The following is a 21,712-nucleotide window of genomic DNA, read 5'->3' on the forward strand; positions in this document are numbered from 1 at the left end:
GCCTGAACGAGATGTCATGATTTCAATCTTCCCAAGTTTCTGCCTGTTCCACTCTGTTGGGTTAGAAGTGGGTTTAGTGCATTAATGCTTTCTCTGGCTTGAAAGTGAAATATGGTACTCCTAGAATTTACTAGTTTGACTATTTTTTTTCTTTTTAATTTTATTTATTTATTTTCCCTTTTGTTGCCCTTGATTTTTATTGTTGTTATAGTTATTGTTGTTACTGCTGCTGTTGTTGGATAGGACAGAGAAATGGAGAGAGGAGGGGAAGACAGAGGGGGAGAGAAAGATAGACCTACCTGCACACCTGCTTCACCACCTGTAAAGTGACTCCCCTGCAGGTGGGGAGCTGGGGGCTCGAACCAGGATCCTTACACCTGTCCTGTGCTTTGCACCACCTGCTGCGCTACTGCCGACTCCCTAGTTTCACTATTTCTAGATGAATGAAACTTCCCACTGTATAGACTCCTAAATTTATCTGTTGTGTAACTTGTTTCTTGTCTATACCTTTACAGTAGTTAAAACAATGTGATTAATTTTTGTGGAAATATAGCGTGATCATTTTACTGCCTAACACAATAACTTCCTATACAATAATTGGTGCTCAGTATTTTTCATTGCTCAATATATTGATTAAATTGTATTATCATTCAAAAATTATAGGGATCCACAAACTGTTTAAGACAAATCCTAGAGTTTATGTTCTTAGTGGAGAGGCAAGACCCAGCAAATGAACAAACTCTCAGGATTGAGCTGTTAATGTCTCCAAGCATAACCATCAGATTTGGCCTGTGAGAGAGACCTTACTTTGGGGTTAGTTGTAATGAGAGAGCCCTTATAGATAAAGTAAACTTTAAATTTGTCCCTCAAGAATGGGTGAATTTTAAATGGTAACTTCATTACTTCCATATTTAGACACTTTTTTCTCCTGGGTGAGGAAAAGGAAGTAAGGGTTAAGAAAAGATAATATACTTTTTTTTTTTTTTTACAGTTTCCCTTGTTTAAAATAATCTTCTGAAACATGTTTCCCATTATCAGGTTCACCACTTTAAAAAGTGACTCCAGTTGGGTAATTATAAAATGTAGCTTCACTCTGTTGTGGTGCTTAGTCTAAATGGAAGCAAGATGGGAGTATTTTAAAGTTATTACTTTCTCTTTTAAAATCAGAAAATTAGGAGCAATCTCTAAAATTTGTTGTTTTTTAAACTCTTGGTTGGAAAAATAACCACATAATTATATGATTATCATTTTTTTAAAGAATTTATTTATTTATGAGAAAGATAGGAGGAGAGAGAGAGAGAAAGAACCAGACATCACTCTGGTACATGTGCTGCCCGGGGTTGAACTCAGAACCTCATGCTTGAGAATCCAGTGCTCTGTCCACTGTGCCACCTCCCAGACCACATTATCATTTTTTTTTTTTTTTTAGTGTTTTTGGGTCAAGAACTTGAGTTAATTTTTACGTGTGTGTGTGTGTGTGTGTGTGTGTATGTGTGTGTGTGTGTGTGTGTGTTACTTCCCACCTGTTGGTAGTACGATATAGGTTTCTGTTCACCCCACAATGGCCATTAGTTAAAAAGAAAGGGGGAATTGTTGGTATGCATGAGACCCCTTCTGTTTCATTTGGTTTAAATCCCCCCTGCTTAACACTATTCTATTTACATAACCACTGTTAACAAGTACCACCCTCCCTCCAGGGCATTGGTGGTTCAGTGATAGGATTCTCGCCTGCTCCACCCCCTCCTTGTCACAGTCTGATTTTCACCAGTCACTTTTCTCTCCACCCTCTCTATGTCACATCCTGTTTCCACCCTACTTGGCAAGTATATATAAAGACAGCATTGTGAGTTTTAGGGTACCTTGAGTTTAGCTTAGCTCGTCTTAGATTGTGTTGCGTCCTGCATGAATAAAGAGATACTGCCTACAGCTCAACCATGAGTCCCTGGTCGTCTGTTACCCGCCCGTGAAGCCAGCCCGGCGAAAACAACCTAGCCCAGCGAAAACAGCACCCACCCACCCCTATGTTTTTCTGATGAAAAAAAGAAAAAATTTGCCTTGATCTAAACATAATTTTATACCTGAATTGCAGATAACAGATGAGAAAGATTTTAAGTATTAAGTTTATTTTTTCTTATAAGTAGTTGTTTTTTATATAAGTATTCTGTAACTTGATGAAATGTGGTTTCTAAATTATTTGTATTAAAAAGATCATGTTGATAAATTAATAGTGCTTAACTCTTAACATAGTGACCCACTGATTTGGAGGTGGAGTAGATGATTTTTATTTTAATTTGATCTGTTTCATTCCATCATCATATGAGTATGTGTTTCAGTATCACAATGAACATTTGTAAACTGATGTCTAATTAACATATCATTAGTTTGAAGGGGCCACAGAATTTTCCAGGTCCAGAGAAGGGCCTGGGTAACCCAAACAGCAATTCCATCACCATAGTCACCGTAGTTGCCAAGAAGAATCAGGAGGACCCCATGAATCAGTCAAGAGAAGTTCTTATTAGCAGAAGAAGGAGCAGAGTACGTGCACAGATACAGGCAGGTCCCCATAGGCAGTGGCCTCAGCTCTGTCCATTTATCTCTGCAGTACCTGAGGTAGTTGGCTGAAGGGACTAAGTGGGAGGAATAGAACCCTGTTGCCATTGGCCCTTGTAGAATGCCTTATGTACCCTGCTTGCAGGCCAGTGAGAGTGGTCCATTTTCCTGCTGTCCCAGTATGCCTCGTTTGCATATTAGATACAGCAATCCAGTCCATAACAGTTGTTTTCTGTTCTCAGGACAAGCTGTCAGTGGTGCTCAAATAATTCCTTAAGATGCCCCCCACCCCCACCCCCGCCCCATCTAGTCTGCCCCTAACATTATGTATGTATATATTATGAAATGACACCAAAATGAATTTAGTTACCATCTACTACCACTCATAATTAGAATTTTTCTTTTTTGAGAACTTAAGACTTTCAAATATACAGTATTGTCAACTACTGACACCATGCTGTACAAAATTTTCTTTTTTTCCTACCACGGGGATTAGCACTGGGACTCATTGCCTGCACAGAGAATCAACCCATCACTCTCCTTGGCTGTTTCTCTTTTCTTCCCTTTTTCCCCCTTTCTTTCTTCCTCACTTTTCCTTCATTCTTCCTTTCTTTATAGATAGAAAAGGGGAGCGAAAGAGGGTGATAGAGAAAGAGTAGTACCTGCAGCACTGCTTCACCACTTCATGAAGCTTTCTTCCAGCAGTTGGGGACCAGGGTCTTGAACTTGAGTTCTTGTGCCTTATAGGGTGTGGGTTTTAATAAAGCTGACACAACAGTATGTATGTTAAAAGGCTTCAGGAAATCATTACTAATGACTTTTTAAATGAGAAAATGCAAGAAACAACCAAGGAAAACTAGATAACTAAATCAGTTTTACTGCTATTGAAAGACTGGGAAAGGTAGATACTATCTGACATTACTAGTTCATGGAGTTAAACTGGACTAATGGTTATATGACACTCTATTTAAAATAATAGTAGTCCCACCATACTTTTGCATATTGCATAAGCCATCTTTCTTATAAAATATTTTAAAATCCTGTACTAGAACCAGCTATGCTTGAAATCCACATGAAAATTGTGTAACATTTCCGTTTGAGTAACTACCACAAATAAGATAAAACCAAATCCCAACTAATTTTAAGGGGAAAAACTGTATAGTCAGTGAAGAGCACAGAAAACCAGATTGTCTCATGTGGATTCCAGTTTTGTTGTCTTTTTTTTTTCTTCCCTAAGCTATGTGAACTTGAACACTCAAGTTTTTTCATCTAAAAATAATGGAAGTAATATCTACTTTGGGGGAGGTAGCATAACAGTTATGCAAAAGATTTTATGCCTGAGGCTCCAAAGTCCCAGGTTCAATCCCCACCACTACCAGAAGCCAGAGCTAAGTGGTGCTCTGAGAAACAAGCAAAACATTACGTACATCATGGATTTCCTGTAAGATTCTGCTTAGTCAGTGTTTTTAAGTCATGGGCACTAAGTCCAGCCAAATGATTCTTAAAAAATGAACTAAGGGAGGTCAGGCAGTAGCACAGTGGGGTAAGTGCACATGGAGTCAAGCGCAAGGACCGGGGTAAGGATCCCAGTTCGAGCCCCCATCTCCCCACCTGCAAGGGAGTCACTTCACAGGCAGAAAGGCAGGTTTGCAGGTGTTTGTCTTTTTTTTTTTTTCTGTGTGTGTCTGTCTTTCTCTTCCCCTCTCTGTCTTCCCCTCCTCTCTCCATTTCTTTCTGTCCTATCCAACAACAATGACATCATCAACAACAATAATAACTAGAATTTAAAAAAGGGGGGCAACAAAAGGGAATAAATAAATATTAATAAAAAAATTCACAGCCAGGAAGAAAACATAACAGTTACGCTGGTGCTTGTGTGAGTTGTGTTTTAAGTATAATTTCTTCTTTGGGGATCTTAGGTAATGATTAGTGGAATAACTAGGACTGACAAAACACTTAAGTTGGATAGTTATTTTGCATAAATACCATAAGAACAGGGATAAGTGGGAGTCGGGCTGTAGCACAGCAGGTTAAGCACAGGTGACACAAAGCACAAGGACCGGCATAAGGATCACAGTTTGAGCCCTGGCTCCCCACCTGCAGGGGAGTCGCTTCACAAGCAGTGAAGCAGGTCTGCAGGTGTTTTTCTCTCCCCCTCTCTGTCTTCCCCACCTCTCTCCATTTCACTCTGTCCTATCCAACAACTACGACAACAATAATAACTACAACAATAAAACAACAAGGGCAACAAAAGGGAATAAATAAATAAAATAAATTTTAAATAAAAGAACAGGGATAAGTATGTAGATTATTTTAATGTGTTTTGCTAAGACACTTCTCTAAAGACTCTCAAGATTGAGCTGTTACTGTCCTCTTAAAGAGCCATACCAAGCATAACCATCAGATTTGGCCTGTGAGACCTTACTTTGGGGTTAAGTCCTCTCTCAGTTCCCAAAATACCCTGGGGTTTCTGGCCTGCCAAGGACTTAACCTTTAGTGCCTTATTGGATTGACACCCAGTAAGCAGGGTGACAGTCTGGATTGCTGTTTCATGACTCTCTGAAGTTTATGGTAAGTCCTGAAAACAGTGTGGTCTCATACATTTTAGTCAAAATCTTAGTCTTATTTTAGATTCAAAATCTACTAAGAGATTAACAGATTTTTTATTTTATTATTTTAAATTGATTTAATAATCAACAAGACCATAGGATAAGAGGGATACAATTTCCACCACCAGAGTTCTGCATCCCATCCCCTCCATTGGAAGCTTCCTATTCTTTATCCCTCTGGGAGCATGGACCCAGAATCATTATGGGGCAAAAGGTGGAAGGTCTGGCTTCTATAATTGCTTCCCTGCTGGACAAGAGTGTTGGCAGGTGGATCCATACCCCCAGCCTGTCTCTCTTCTTTCTTTCCCTAGTGGGGTAGGGCTATGAAGAGTGGACACATTGGTGAGTTTGTCTGCCCAGGGAAGTCAGGGTGGTGTCATGGTAGCATCTGCAAGTTGGTGGCTGAAAAGCATGAAGATATAAAGCAGAAAAAATGGCTAAATAATCAGGAGCCTAAACATAAGAATAGAGCAGATGAGAGTTGAGGTCTCCATTTTGGAAGAAGCGAGTCGGTGGTCTATTTTAGGTATATTCCAAGGGACCCATGACTTTACCAATTTCTGCCTGAGCCTGACAGTTAACTTGCAGTTGAGCTAAAGGTATTGTCTGGGGAAGCAGATGGTATCAGAGTTGGAAATAGGACTAGGAAGCTGGGTCAGGGAAGAGAATAGCTCTCAAATATGGGAAAAGTGTATAAATACCATTAACTGTAAACCCCATCGATCTGATCCGGGGCCCATATTCAGCACAGGAACCTGTGTAACCTCTGCATCCCTGTAGGTCTGAGCTTGCATTCCATGGTCACAGCAAGGAACATTCTAGGCTGCATTCAGGACCTGTCCTCCTCAGGTAGCAGAGTGTGTTGACACAGCCCCCCTTCAGAAAGTTGGGCAGTCCCTAGCATTGACTAACTGCTGTTTTATGCCAACATCAAAGCACAGTCCAGCACAAGTTTTCTGGTACTTTTCTGTGTATATGATCAGATAAGGGATCATAACTCATTCAGAGTATATCTTATTCAGTAGCTGGTCTTGTGTATGCAGAAGAGGAATCTGATAATACAAGATGACTAATTTGAAATATGATAGATCCTGGAGGGGAAACAGCCAAACGGTTGTGCAAAAAAGACTGATGCTTGAAGCACCAAAGTTCCCAGTTTCTATCCCTAGTGCTACCATATCTAGAACTGAGTAGTGCTCTGGTCAAACAAGTCAATAAATTATGTAAATATACGTAAAAATGCATGTCTTTTATGTGTGTCACCCTGGATTCAACCCCCAGCATTGCGTACAAACAAGGAAGACAAAAAATGATAATGAAAAATTAGCAGAATTTTGCCCCTAGTTGGCATTTTGTTCTCTGTCTTAAATGCATGAACGATCAGAGTGACAAATTATTACAGTTTCAGCCAGAAGTGAACAGTCCGCCCAGTGCATCATTTGACTTCATCAAGGCGCCCGCACCACACAAGTGCTTCATCTAAACCAGAATATGCACATCCGACCTATGATTGTAGGATCAACTAAGCCTCCTATTAGAGTCAAAGAGTCATCAGGTGTCGTTTTACTTCTGAATGAAATCAACTGAGGAAATTCAGAGCTGAATTGGCTTGGACTCTTTTTCAATCTTACAGATTGGTATCGCTGTTACATCTGAAGTTTCTGGTCTAGGCATGCAGCATGACTAAGTTTCGAGGAAGAAACCCCAGTTCTAAGCATGGGTGTAGCTTCTTCAGAGATTTCACACCTGTTCAGTAATCGCCAGGAGTCAGAAACAAGGACATTCTTTTCTTTTTAAACCAGCCGGTCCTGTTGTAGGTGAATGAGATTGCTTAAGGTAGTGTCACCATATTTCCTAAGTTGTTTCTTTTTCTTTAATTTTTTAATATTTATTTATTTTCCCTTTGTTATTGTAGTTATTGATATTATTGATGTCATTGTTAGATAGGACAGAGAGAAATGGAGAGAGGATGGGAAGACAGAGGGGGGAGAGAAAGACAGACACCTGCAGACCTGCTTCACTGCCTGTGAAGTGACCCTTCTGCAGGTGGGGAGCCGCGGCTTGAACTGGGATCCATATGCCGGTCCTTGTGCTTTGTGCCACCTGTGCTTAACCCGCTGCGCTACCGCCCGACCCCCTCCTAAATTATTTCTAACCATCAGTTCTGTATGCTGTCTTAGACTTCAGGTCAGGATCATCAGCTTTGGTTGTATATCTGGTACTCATCTCCATAATCTCTTCCTCCATCTGTATTATTTCTTTTCTTTCTGTCTTCCTTTCTGTCTTTCTTCTATACTTGACAGGACAGAGAGGAATATAAAGATAGATAAGGAGAAAGAAAGACACCTGTAGTACTTGCTCACCAATCCAAAAGTGTCCCCCTGCAGGTGGGGAGTGGGGACTTGAACCCAGGTCTTTGTGCGTGGTAATAATGTGCACTTAACTAGGTGTGCCACCGCCCACAGCCCCCCTCCATTTGTATTTAACTTTAAAAGCCCTGGTGCAGCTGTCTCTCCTCTCTGTCTTTCTCTTCTCTACCTCTCCATTTCTCATCCACTGTCAAAAATAAAAAATAAAAATAAAAAAGCTGCTGGGAATGTTAAAGTCATACAGGGCCCAAGCTCTATTGATAACCCTGGTGACAGAGTGAATAGTAGATAGATAAATGTATCACGGTCAGGGCAGTGGCATAGTAGGTGGCATGCTGGACTTGAGTGCATGGTGGGGGGGCAGGTGAAGGCGCACCTGGTTAAATGTACATGTTACAATGCACAAGGACCCAGGTTCGAGTCCTGGTCGCCACATTCAGGGGGAAGGCTCTGCAAGTGGTGAAACAGTGCTGCAGGTGTCTCTCTGTCTCTCTCCTTTTTGATCTCTCCCATCCCTCTCGATTTCTGGCTGTCTAAAAATTTTAAGAAAAGAATTTTGAGTGCATAAGGTCCCAAGTTTGATCCCCAGCATATAATTATCTTTATTTTATTTTTTAGATAGAGTCAGAGAGGGAGAGTAAAAGAAACCACACCACTTCAATGTGGGATTGATCATGAGTCATGAGGCACTTGGCAAAGCCATGTGAGCTATTTCATCAAGTGAGCTATTTCTCCAGCCCTTATTTTTATGAGAGAACAGACCACTGCTCAGCTCTGGCATGACTTGCATCTCCGTAATAAGGATTGTTGACAGTATTTTCATGTGTCTCTGGGCCATGAGGCTAATTTTTAAAAATCATTTGTAAAAGTACATTGTGTGAGATCTCCATGGTTAGTGGAGTAGTGTTTTGATCTTATTTAAAAAAGAAAAGTCCACTGTGTTACAATTACTAAAATGGTAATTGTAGAAATCAATAAGACTACTTTTCCATGTGGTTTCTAAAGTCATTAAGCAGTGCCTACAGTCACATCATGTATATGAGTTTAGTTCCCAGACTTATAAACTTATAAACAAGTTTTACCAGTTGGCCAACTGTAGTAGCAGTCCCTGCTTATTTGGGCTTCTGAGTTATAAAGTGAATTATTGAGAGGTTGTATGATTCTGAAATATGATGAAATACTTCGGGGCAGACTTTATATTAGAATGTGATAATTTAATTCTTAATAAAAGAAATTTTTACAAGCGCTTCCTCTTTAATATAAGAGTATTTGAATAGGTATTTGTTAGCTGTGGTAAAGATTCAGATTATACTTAAAACCCAAATATGTTTTAGTTGTAAAACTGCAAGTTACCCCGATGTTAAAATTACTTCTATGAATTCTTTTCTGACATCATGAAATCAGTTTTAATATGTTAGGAACTTTTTAACATTGTAATTGTTTTCTTAGATGTCTTAGCTTTTTGCTGTTGGAGAATTAAAGTTGTTGACTTGGACCTGAGAAAATACTAAAAATGACCATAAAAACTAAGTTGAACATCAAGCTATGTATTTGCATTCTCTAAAGACTCTCCTTATAGTATAGTGGAGTTATTTAAAACTGTGGGGAGTAATAAAAATATATTGGAAGGATAATATAACTTAATTGACTTTATTACCCTTCTGTATGATTTAAAATACTAAAATGAGGGCAAGGATAGATAGCATGATGGTTATGTAAAAAGACTCATGCCTGAGGCTCTGAAGTCCCAGGTTTAATCCCCTGCACCACCATAAGCCAGAACTGAACAGTGCTCTGGTAAAAATAAAATAAAATAATAAATGAGGGAGAGAAAGACTTAGAATGCTAATAGCACTATATGAATGCTTAATGAAATATTTTACTTGAAATCAACAGCCAGCAACATACTTAACATTCTATAAAGCAGGTGAGGTATGATAAAACATTAGAATCTGGTTGGTGTGTTACTTCTTTTCTTTCTTTTTTTTTTATTTATATATAAAAAGGAAACATTGACAAAACCATAGGATAAATGGGGTACAACTCCACACAATTCCCACCACCAGATCTCTGTATCCCATCCCCTCCCCTGATAGCTTTCCTATTCACTAAACCTCTGGGAGTATGGACACAAGGTCATTGTGGGATGCAGAAGGTGGAAGGTTTGGCTTCTGTAATTGCTTCCCCACTGAACATGGGCAGTGACAGGTTGATCCATACTCCCAGCCTGCCTCTCTCTTTCCCTAGTAGGGTGGGGCTCTGGACAATCAGAGCTCCAGGACACATTAGTGGGGTTGTCTGTCCAGGGAAGTCTGGTGGGCATCATGTTAGCATCTGGAACCTGGTGGCTGAAAAGTGGTATGTTATTTCTATTGGGTGTATACTGTTTTACCACAAAGGGTGGAGACATCAGAAGAGCTGACAGAGTAAATATCGGTGACTAAGAGCAGAGGAGATGATACTCAAGCTGAGTTTCTTGTTGGGGCAGTAATGACCAACCAGATAAACTAATGTTTCAGCACCATTGAGATGTTAGGTCATGTCAGGTGATGTGCAGCGATAATTTACATATACTCCTCCCCAAAAAGAAAGAAAATGGCCAGTACGTTTTTTCAGAGTGTTCAAATTCCGGAGGAAACAGATACATAGTTAAAAATATATATATATATTCATTATATAATTTTTGGAAAGCAATTTAAGCAGTGTATCAGTAGCCTTGATAATCTGGCAAATTCTCACTATGAGTTTGTTTGTTTTATTTTTTAAGAGAGAGTGAAAGACACTGAAGTTTTCTTTAGTACACTGGGGATCCCATTCAAACCTGGGTTCTACACTTAGCAAAGCCACCCACTATCTAAGTGAGCTTTTTCGACAGCCCTATAAGCTTTTTTTTTTTTTAAGCATGATACAAACTTGTATTCATTCCGTTTGCTAAAGTATCTTCCCAGTCTTAAATTTGGGAAAAAAGAATTTTAAAAAATAGCTAGAAATTTGGGGTGGGGATGTGGGGAAGACATAGTTTTCTGTCTTTGTTTTTTTCTTTTCCCAGTAGGAGTATAGTTTCTCAGAGCTCCAGTCACCAAAGGTCTGTGTCTCACACCCAGCTCCATAGATACCCACTATAGTTCTCCCAGTCTTAGATATGGGTTAACTTTTTTCCTTTCACATTCAAGAGTTCAATTGTCTATATTTCACATATGAGTGAAACCATTCTGTAGTTGTCCTTTACCTCCTCACTTACTTCACTAAGCCTAATCTTCTCTAATTCCATTCATATTATCCCAAAAGACACAATAGCATCTTTTTTACTGCTGAGTAATACTCCACTGAATAAATGTCCCATAACTTCTTTATCCAGTCATCTGTTGAAGGACATTTTAGTTGCTTCCAAATTTTGGCTCTTGTAAATAATGGCACTATCAACGTGGGGGTGCATATATCCCTTCAAATTAGTGTTATAACTTTTGGATAAATGCCTTGGAGTGAAATTGCTGGATCATAAAACTTTTCCATTTGTATTTGTTTAAAGGATTCTATATACCGTCCTCATAGTGCCTGCACCAGTTTGCATTCCCACCAGCAATGTGGTAGATAGAGTTCCTCTCTCTCCCCGCATCCTCTCTTGACACTTGTCTTCTCCTGTTTTGTTGATGAAGCCCATTCTCACGGGTGTGAGGTGAAATCACAGTGTGGTTAGATTCATTTAAAAAAAAAAAAATCTTGAAGTTGTAAGTGCCTTGTGATATAGGAACTCTGTTTTCTGAATGCTGCATATCAGTTACTTTCCCACTAGGCATGTTTTTAAGTCAGTGGTTTACTGCAGACTGACATTTTACATGTATTTAATCGTGAACTAATTGTATGTTAAATAAGGTAGAAATAAATTATACTTATTTTAAATATTTTAAGGTAAAAAGCATTATAAAGTGTATCGCTGTACTTTGAAATTTCCTCTTTTGGAAACCCTAGCTTTGGTTCAATTTCAGCAGATGGAAACTGTATTCATTTTTTATTCTTTAAGTCAATAAACAATGGCATTGGGTTGTCAGAAAAGTCATGACATTTTTGTATGCAAAAATAGATCATGACTTTTCCAACAACGCAGTAGTTATTTTTTCCAATTTATTTTAGTTAATGAATTCTAGTCGTGAACCACTTCAATTATTGGCATGTAATAATAAATTTTAAAGGGGTGAGAGATTATAGAGTCTAAATCTATATTGTGAGATCGCGAAATCCGCCACCTGGGTGGTGTGCTATTTCCCCATGTGCACAGCCCAGGTTCCTTTGCAGCCCCCATAGCAGTGAAGGACGTTTTAGTGCTGTGGTGTTTCTCCTCCCCCTTCCCCTGTCTAGACCTGAAAAATAAAATAGAATACAGTATATTGTAGTTTGCATTGGTTTGCCCATATCCTGTCTCATGAACACAAATAATCTATTTCCTTAGATTAGCACTTAAAAAAATATTATGTAAAATAAAATACCATAATATTTAAGATAGATCCATCACCCTGAAGCAGTGTTAGCTTTAATCTCATTGTTGAATAAGAAAACATCTTATTCAAAAATTAGTCTTTCAGGGGCCAGGTAGTGGCACACCAAGTTAAGCACTCATTACCATGTGCAAAGATCTGGATTCGAGCCCTTCCCTACCTGCATAGGGAAACGCATCTCTAGTGGCAACTCAGGTCTACATGTATCTGTCTGTCTTTCTGTCTCTCTATATATAGATATTCCACCCTTCTCAATTTCTCTCTGCCCTGTTAAACTAGAAAGAAAAAGAAAGAAAAAATGGCCAGTGGGCATGGTGGGTTTGTGGTGCCTACACAGAGTACCAGCAATAACCTGGTGGCAATTAGAAAAAAAATTTTTTTTTTCATTTTTAAAAAGGGAGAAAAAAGGTGTTATTTATTTAGTGGCTCTTATAATTTAGTATAAAGTAGCCCAAACAGTGTTAAAGTTACTTGTGTATATGTATGCAAACCACATACAAAGTTGTCTTGTCAATTACTATGCCTAACATTTTCATAATTATAAACAGTGGGCTTATTATTTTAATGGGATCAAAGCATCACTCCACCACCCATAGAATTCTCACATAGTATACTTTTACAATTGATTTTTTAAAAATTAGTCTCATGGCCCAGAGACACATGGAAATGCCACTAGCAATCTTTAATATAGAAATGCAAATCAGAGTTGTTCTTAGTAGTTTCCAATAAGTGTTGTTGTTTTGATTTTTATGGGGAATTTTCTTTCTGAATTCAGCTCAAATTTCATTTCAATTTTTTTTTTAATCTTTAGCTCAGGTAGTTTTAATCTATCTTATTTGTTAACTTGAGGTTTGTTCAGGGAAAATGGGGGGGGGGTTGCTTGTTTTTGTTTTTAAGGTTTATTTAGAAGAGAGAACCAGAGCATCACTGGCACTTGCTAGGGATTGAACTCAGGACCTCAAGCTTTTAAGTTTAGCACTCTGGCTACTGTGCCACCCCACCCCAGGCCACTTAAGTTATTTTTAAGTAGATCCATTAGTATGAACCTTTGTACCTTACTTACTGTTAAACATTAATAGACTTCCTAGATCTTGGAATTGTGATCTTATAAACTGGAAATATAATTGTTTTCCAGTCATTTGTTTTGGCAAGTAACTGACAGTCTGTTCACTTCTCTTGTCTTATTGCAGATCGAGCTGGGAGCATCAGTACCCTTGATTCTTTAGACTTTGCAAGATATTCAGATGATGGTAACCGGGAAACAGATGAGAGAGTAGCAGGTGAGTAAGATTAAAAAGATGGATTTGGATTCTTTGACATTTCAGGAATAATAAAATGACCTGAGGAATTCTCCGTTCTGCAGTTTGGTATGTGACTATAATTATATAACTGTGTTCACAGTTCTGTTACTAATTTATAGACTTGAATAAGCAACCCAAATCTAAGCCTTTGCTTCTTCTTGCAGTGGTGCTGTGAGCTTCTGGCTATGTACTCCAACAATTTGCTGAACTCTGCTAGTGTCAGCAGTTTACAGCCATCTAGTTATGAAACAGGTGTAAAAGGTTTAAAATGGTGTTATATTGTACAAAGTCACTTAGGCCTCATGATACTCATTCTTTTAGTCTCCAAACCAAAGATAATAGTAAGGTATTAGATGCCAGTACAGTTCTACTAGCTGTTAAAAAATGGTTGAAATAATTCCATGCTGGCTAGTGAATAAAACTTTGTCTTGAGATCCCTTGTTGCTTCTTAGCCACCGGTGTATCTCTTCAGCAACTTCTTCTGATCTTCCCGGGATAGTCCTCTAACCCAGGAAATGAAGGGTTGATGCTTGGTACAACAGAAGCCTCTAAAACCATGGTCACTCAATTCAAAAGGCCAATATTTTTTCTAATTGATTGGTTACTCTTCTCTGTCTCCTGTCACTACTCCATCCTCCCACTAGCTTTGACTTCTAGTAGTCAACATTAGATTCATAGGAACTTCAGAGGATTAACTTGTACCAGTAATAATGGCAGTAAACTATTAGCCATATCAGATGAGTAGAGCAGATTTCTGCTGGGGTCTGCTCTGGAACTATCTCTACAAGGTACTGATGAATAGCTTCAGTTTCTGGTTTCTTCTGGTACCTCTTACTGTACCAGATACTGTGACTATGGGCCATTGAAGTCATTTTTAATTTCTTTATTGGGGGAATGTTTTACAGTTGACAGTAAATACAGTGGTTTGTACTCACATAAAATTTCTCAGTTTTCCACACAACAATACAACCCCCACTGCCATCCTGTTCCAGGACCTGAACTCTCCCCCCCCTCCCCCCACATACCCCAGAGTCTTTTACTTTGGTGCAATACACCAACTCCAGTCCAAGTTCTGCTTAGTTTTTTCTCTTCTGATCTTGTTGTTCAACTTCTGCCTGTGGGTGAGATCATCCCATATTCACCCTTCTGTTTCGGACTTATTTCACTTACCATGATTTCTTCAAGCTCCATCCAAGATGGGCTGAAAATAGTGAATTGACCATTTTTAATAGCTGAGTAGTATTCTGTTGTGTACATAGACCACAACTTGCGCAGCCACTCATCTGTTGTTGGACACCTGTGTTGCTTCCAGGTTTTACTGCTGTGAACATAGGTATACACAGATCTTTTTGGATGGATGGTTGTGCTTGGTTCCTTAGTACCTATCCCCAGGAGAGGAATTGCAGGGTCATAGGGTATATCTACTTCTAGCCTTGTGAGGGTTCTCCAGATTGTTCTCCACAGGGGTTGGACCAACTGACATTCCCACCAGCAGTGCAGGAGGGTTCCTTTGTCCCCACAACCTTCTAGCATTTGTTGCTGCTATCTTTTCTGTTGTATGAAATTCTCACAGGGTGAAATGGTATCTCTCTCTCTCTTTTTTTTTTTCATTTTTTTAAAATTTCCTTTTCCCCCTTTTGTTGCCCTTGTTTTATTGTTGTTGTGGTTATTATTGTTGTTGTTGTTGAATAGGACAGAGAGAAATGGAGAGAGATGGGGAAGACAGAGAGGGGGAAAGAAAGATAGACACCTGCAGACTTGCTTCACCACCTGTGAAGCAACTCCCCTGCAGGTGGGGGTCCGGGGGCTTGAACTGGGATCCTTATGCCAGTCTTTGTTCTTCACGCCATGTGCACTTAACCCGCAGCACTATCGCCTATCCCTGGTGAAGTGGTATCTCATTGTTGTCTTTATTTGCATTTCTCTGACAATCAGTGACTTGGAGCATTTTTTCATGTTTTTTGGCCTTTCGGATCTCTTCTATGGTGAATACTCTCTATTCATGTCCTCTCCCCATTTTTCGATGGGGTCATTTGTTTTCTTGTTGCTGGGTCTGGTGAGCTCTCTCTATATTTTGGTTATTTACCTCTTGTCTGGTGTAAAGCACGTAAAGATCTTCTCTCATTCTGTATGAGGTCTCTTTGTTTGGGTAATGGTTTCTTTTGCTGTGTAGATGCTTTTTAATTTGGTGTTGTCCCATTTGTCTATATTTGTTTTATTCTTTGTAATTGGATTCAAATAATTGAAGATGCCTTTAAAATTTATACGAAAAAGAGTTCTGCCAATATTTTCTTCTAAGTTATCTGATAGTTTCTGGTCTAACATCCAAGTCCTTGATCCACTTGGAATTTATTTTTGGGTTTTGGTGAAATATAGTGGTTCAATTTCATTCATATGCATGTTTCAACCATATTTTTCCAATACTATTTGTTGAAGAGACTCTCCTCTCCCCATTATTAGTCTATTCACCATTGTCAAAGATTAGATGTCTGTAGGTGTTGGGAGCTTATTTCTGGGCTCTCAATTCTGTTCCACTGGTCAGTGTGTCTATTCCTGTTCCAGTACCAAGCAGTTTTGACTACAGTGGCCATATAGTATAATTTGAGGTCTGGGAGTATGATGCCTCCAGTTCTGTTCTTTCTTCTTAAGATTGTTTTTGCAAGTTTAGGTCTTTTCTGGTTCCAGATAAACATTTGTAGCTTTGTTCTATTTTCCTAAAAAATGTGGTTGGGATCTTAATGGGGATTGCATTAAATTTGTATATGGCTCTTAGTATATTCATTTTAATGGTGTTAATTCTTCCAACCCATGAACATGGAATATCTTTTCACTTCTTTATGTCTTTTTCTATTTCCTTGAATAGTGGGTCATAATTTTCAGTATACAAGATTTTTATTCATTGCTCAAGGATAAAAATATTGAATATATTTTAAATTCTCCAATATTCTGTCGAGTAAAGAAGTAAAAGGCAACGGAATTGTTTTTATTTTTATTTTCAGTTCAGTACAAACTGAGATAAATTGTAAACACCCATGTCAGTTTTGTGGAAAATGACAGTGAAAGAGCTTCGTGTGATCTTTTATTTTTCTGGGATAGAGATCATGTTCCATGTTTCCTTTATTTTATGCAGTACCCGGTATCAAATCCAGGCACTCAGGCACGCTGCTAAGCCACTAACCTTGCCCCTTATTTACTGTATCAAATCAGCAAACCACATTAGTAATTGCTAGCAAATTAAAATAAATTATTTCTATGACTTTAGGTCAAATTAATCATTCTTGTGATATTGTTTATCAGCCATTATTATATTCTGTATGATATGTAGCGTTTAGTTAAGTATTTTGTTACATATTAAATAACCAAATATGTTTAATATTATGAATTGTATTATTGTACAAATGATTACATATTAGAAAATAGTTCCTACTCAGTTATCCCATACAGTTATTCTCTTCCTTTTAAATCTGTTTTAAATTTTTAAGATAGCAATATATTTTAAGTTCATCATTATTTTCATTGTTTAGCTGTTTCTGATTTGGAGAAACATTACTGATCACAAATACAAATGTTAAAACTACAACTACCTTGAAAATGTCATTTTAAATACATAGTAATGTACCTACAAATGGAGGGGCATAAAGAAATCTGTGATTGGGAGTCAGGCGGTAGCACAGCAGGTTAAGCGCACGTGGCACCAAGCGTAAGAACCAGCATAAAGATCCCAGTTCAAGTCCCCGGCTCCCCACCTGCAAGGGAGTCGCTTCACAAGCAGTGAAGCAGGTCTGTAGGTGTCTCTCTTTCTCTCCCCCTCTCTGTCTTCCCCTCCTCTCTCCATTTCTCTCTGTCCTATCCAACAATGACAGCATCAACAACAACAATAATAGCTACAACAATAAACAAGGGCAACAAAAGGGAATAGATAAATAAATATTTTAAAATCTGTGATAAAAATACTGCTCTGATACATAAAAGGTGATGTTTTTTCCTGCGTCGGAAAAGGAAGGAAGGAAGGAAGGACATGTGTTAATGCCAAGAAAAAACCTCCAGACTTGGTGTCATTGCCTGTTAGTGAACCAAATGTATGATGTGTGGGAATTTTATCTAAAAGGTTTAATCTAAAATTTTATCTGAAAGGTTTAATCACAGTTCCCATTTCTAAAAGTATTTTTGCTTCCTTTTTAAACATTAGTAGCTATATGTAAAAGCTTGTGAAAAAACTAGTACTCTAGAGAAAATTTTTTTTTTTAATTTCCTTATTATTTTCTTGGGCAGAAAAAGTGATGGAGAGATAACTATTGAGCCAGTTGTTAGGTCTGTTTCAGCCTTTAACTAGCTCTGCTGTTCATAAGACTGATAGATTCCACATGTGTTTTCAGCATCTTTCTTGCCATTTTTCTTAAACGTAAAACAAGGCTATAGAGAAGATAGAGGGAGAATTTTGAAAAAATAGATTTCTCTGCACTTTTATGAAGTTAAAATAGCTCTAAAAAGTCATTGTGTTAAGCCATTATGTTTAAGCTAAAAAATAAAAGTGGTGTTTATTCATTAAATTTCTGTCAGCATTTCCTTAACTATATTTTATGGCAATATTAGTTTCATAAGATAAAATAAAAAAGAAACCAAGCATAAAGCATGCGAAAGAACATAAAAATGTTTGGCCAGGCAGGTTAGAAAATTACAATTTTCTGTGGATTTTACAAAGTCCTTAATATATGACAGGTGGGTTTTATTAATTTATCCAAATCATAAAGGTTTGAACTAAGGCATCTGCAAAGAGTTGAAATAAATGGTTGTTTGGAGGGTTGACTCTCCAAGAGTTGGAGTCAGTGTATCTTGGACATTTATTTAATGTAGAAGGAAGGGTAAGGGCTTCTAGGTGGGCAGCTGGTTAGGTACCGTGCCATTAAAGTAGAGAGTCTGCCAGAGTGGGGGAAGCAAGGTTAAGAGGGAGATGATGGAATTGTTTTAAACAGAATCAGATTAAAAACTTATGAAACATTAAAGTGGGCATGTTCACAAGATAATTAGGTGGATTTGCATCTTGGCAAAATTTGAAGATTTGTGATTCTTCCTAGATGTTGTGACAGCATTTAAAAGCATGGGTGACTGTCATCCTAGGGTGACTGTCATCCTAGAGAAATCTGTAAGAAAGACATAGGACAGGGGAACAGCGATGGGAAGAACATTTGATTTGGTCCTTAGAAAGAGGATGCGTGTTCCCCCACTCCATGAGTAGAGGAAACTAGGTGTCCGGAGCAAGGAATCACGTCACGCTTTTACTGCTCACTTCTCTCTCTAGTAAGGCATTTCTGTCAGTGCTTTCTCTCTGAAGTCTGTATAAACCTGACAGGAATAGTGGTGGTGATATCTTGGGAACTCTGTATTGTTTTAGAGACAGGTTTTTATTCTAGTTCATATTGAAAGGAAATGGTTTGCCTTTTCCTAGAATTCTTCTTGGCATAGCCAAAGCAATCTACAAGAAGGGGCAGTAGTATTTTGTTATAATGTCAAATCACCTTATATTCAGGTGAAAAAAATCCAGGAAGTTTTGACCTGGAAGAAGACAATCTCATGTCTACTATGAAATGAGAAAGTTTCAGACCTGTTGATTTGAACTCTTCAACAGTGAGCAGGAATGGGAATGAATAAATACTTGATTCAAATTGGCATTATGGGAAAGATCTTGCAATGTAATGTTTTGAATCTTATGCCAAAATAAACTATTAACAAGCACTTCAAAAGTAATATTAGCAGTGTATTGAGTTGAGGCAACAAAGGATTTATACTGTTTTGTTTTAATGTTGAACACTACACCCTTGATGTCTCTTCATATCAGTTACATATCTCCCAAATTGTATATCCAGCCCCATTTGAGAAATGACTGAAGTAATCTAAAGTTGCTTATACAGATGCAATCACTAATTGTTTTGATGATCATAATAGTGCGGTAATAGAATATACCTACATCCTTGTTATTAATACTTTACTTTCAATGATGTCCCATTCGCCAGAGTTAGTCTAGTTGAAGGTTGGGGTTGTAGAAAGTGCACTTTGGTAGTCGGTTCCTACGGTGCTTTTCCAAAGCATTCACATCTTCATACGTCTTTATTAACAATTGTAATATTTGAAAAATACTTGGAAATTGGTGTGTTGATGCAATGTTTTTCTTCGCATTATGCTTTTGAATATTAACCTTAACTACTTTAAAAGAAAAGGCAAGTTGATATGGGTGTGTTTAAACCTTTCTTAAGTTAATTTGATCTTAAGTTAATTTGACTGTGTGCTATAGTTGAAAGATATTTACAGATGTTAAAGTAATTGTATATTAAGAAACATGCAGCAGAGTGAATTCATTTTGATCGACACTATCTTTTCAAAGCATTGGTCATTTTTAATGACATTTAGGAATGTACATGTACCTATCTATGCTTAAAAATAAATTCTTGCCGTCTGACATGGGTTTTTCTGGCTTTCTGTGCCTTGATCTTTCAATGTTTTGCTCTTGGTCACCAGTTGAATTTGAGTTTTTTCACAATTTGTGTTTTAACCAGTTTTTTTCCATGTGTGTTTTTTTTTCTTCATATTTTTATCATTCTGGTCCAGGGCATTTCTGATCTGCAATTATTCTGTAATGAGTCTTAGTAAATTGTGATATTGAAAACATCATCAATATACTTATTTTACTATTAGGTACAGTTAAGTATTTTTAGTCACAATAAACTACCTAGAATTTAAAATGAAGAAACTATAAACTACCTACTATCTCATCTTAGTTTACACTGTATGTATGCCGCCTTAGTTTAAACACAAACACTGAGTTGCCAGAATGTAAATTTTAGGAGAAATATTTTAACTTTGTTGCACAGAAATGTTTGCAGATCAGCATTGCTGACTACCAACAAAGAAAGAGTAACATACATGTCATGAGAAGTTGTGTTGTGCTTTCCTGTTGCTGCACTGAGATTCTGTGCATCAAAATAATTGACTTTCATGTACTACATGTTAAATAATTCCATCTTCAGTTTTTACTGAGAATATGCAAACTGAGTGAATCCTATTTTTCCATATATTTTATAGCATTCTTGTCTTTACTGCATCCCATTTACCATCTTTTTTCTGTTTGCTAGTGAATCAGGGAAGAAAAGCCTTCATAGAATTTTTAATTTGAAAAGTCACAAATAAAATTTCCTAGTTTTATGGGAAATTATTTAAATATAGATTTTAATCTGTAGTTGTGAGAACACTTAACTTTCCCAGTGTTACTTCATGGAAATAACTTTTTGCCTTTTTCTACCCCCACCCCCCATATAAATTTGCTTTTTCTTCAGTATAGCATTTGTTACTCAGGAAATCTGAGTTTGGTTAACAGGAAAGTTCCCCTTTAAGCAGATATAGTTGAATTTTGCTCATGCAGAGACATTTTTAAGGACCTTATTAAGATATTTTTCCAGCCGTCATGTTTATTCTTTAATCAGATTTTATGGTAACAGGAGAAAGCTTTGAGCTACTATTAGTGTTTGCTGACATGAACAAATCTATTTGAGTAGTTTTCATCCCACTTAACTTTATTCAGTAGCTATAGTTGACCACACTTAGAATCATTTCCTTATAATGTTTTTAAATAGAAAATGAAGGACAAACTGTTTCTACCCTTGGGTATTACATGAAACCTGAAATAATGCCCAAGAAACTTCTCTTTCAGTTTCTTTATTGGAGGATTAATGGTTTATAGTCGACAGTAAATACAATAGTTTGTACATGCATAACATTTCCCATTTTTACATATAACAATTCAGCCTCCACTAGGTCCTCATCTGCCATCATGTTCCAGCCCAAGAAACTTTTTAAAGATGTTTTTAAAATTCTTGTGCTTCTTTACAGAAAACATGCACTTTGTAAAAATAAATAAATAAATAAAATACTGGTTTTCTGTCATTTGTTAGATATAAACCATAGTACTTAAACATCTTGATGAAGGAATATACTTAACAATGTGTCTCCATACTATTTACAACATTATTCTAGATAACATATGAAAGTATTTTTTTAATTCTAAGATTTTTCTCTAAATATGTTTCCTTGGACCTATTTGATTTTTACCTTTTCCCCCCCCCAAATTATGTCATGATTAAATTATTCTATTACATTTTCTTATCTAGACTAAGTCAAACAAAAGCACCTGGATTACTAATATTTTTATTTACCAAAATGAGAGTATGCCATAGACTTTCTAAACAGAGCTATTCCTTGTCAGACAGCTGGAACACTGGAACAGCAGTCCCCTGAATTCTAAAGCTATGGAAAATATTCACCAGTTTGCTTGCAAATCAACTCTGCTGCATGCGTTCACAAGTTTCATAAAGACTGCATGCTTTCTGTTTTCAATACAA

General features: G+C 37.5%; 1 protein-coding gene across 5 annotated transcripts in view; it reads left to right on the forward strand.

Moving 5' to 3' along the window:
• The window catches only part of RELCH (RAB11 binding and LisH domain, coiled-coil and HEAT repeat containing), a 97,676-nt gene that overhangs the window by 5,422 nt on the left and 70,542 nt on the right, over window positions 1-21,712 (forward strand). For all 5 annotated transcript variants that reach the window (XR_009545095.1, XR_009545094.1, XM_060173960.1 and 2 more), the window contains exon 2: window positions 13,212-13,301. Coding sequence is in view for 3 of the 5 variants with exons in the window: in XM_060173960.1 (XP_060029943.1) it covers window positions 13,212-13,301 (90 nt within the window). In the remaining 2 variants the exon portion in view is untranslated. The remainder of the gene's footprint in view (window positions 1-13,211; window positions 13,302-21,712) is intronic.

Source organism: Erinaceus europaeus, chromosome 15 (genome assembly GCF_950295315.1).
Source record: "Erinaceus europaeus chromosome 15, mEriEur2.1, whole genome shotgun sequence".
NCBI classification, from domain to species: domain Eukaryota; kingdom Metazoa; phylum Chordata; class Mammalia; order Eulipotyphla; family Erinaceidae; genus Erinaceus; species Erinaceus europaeus.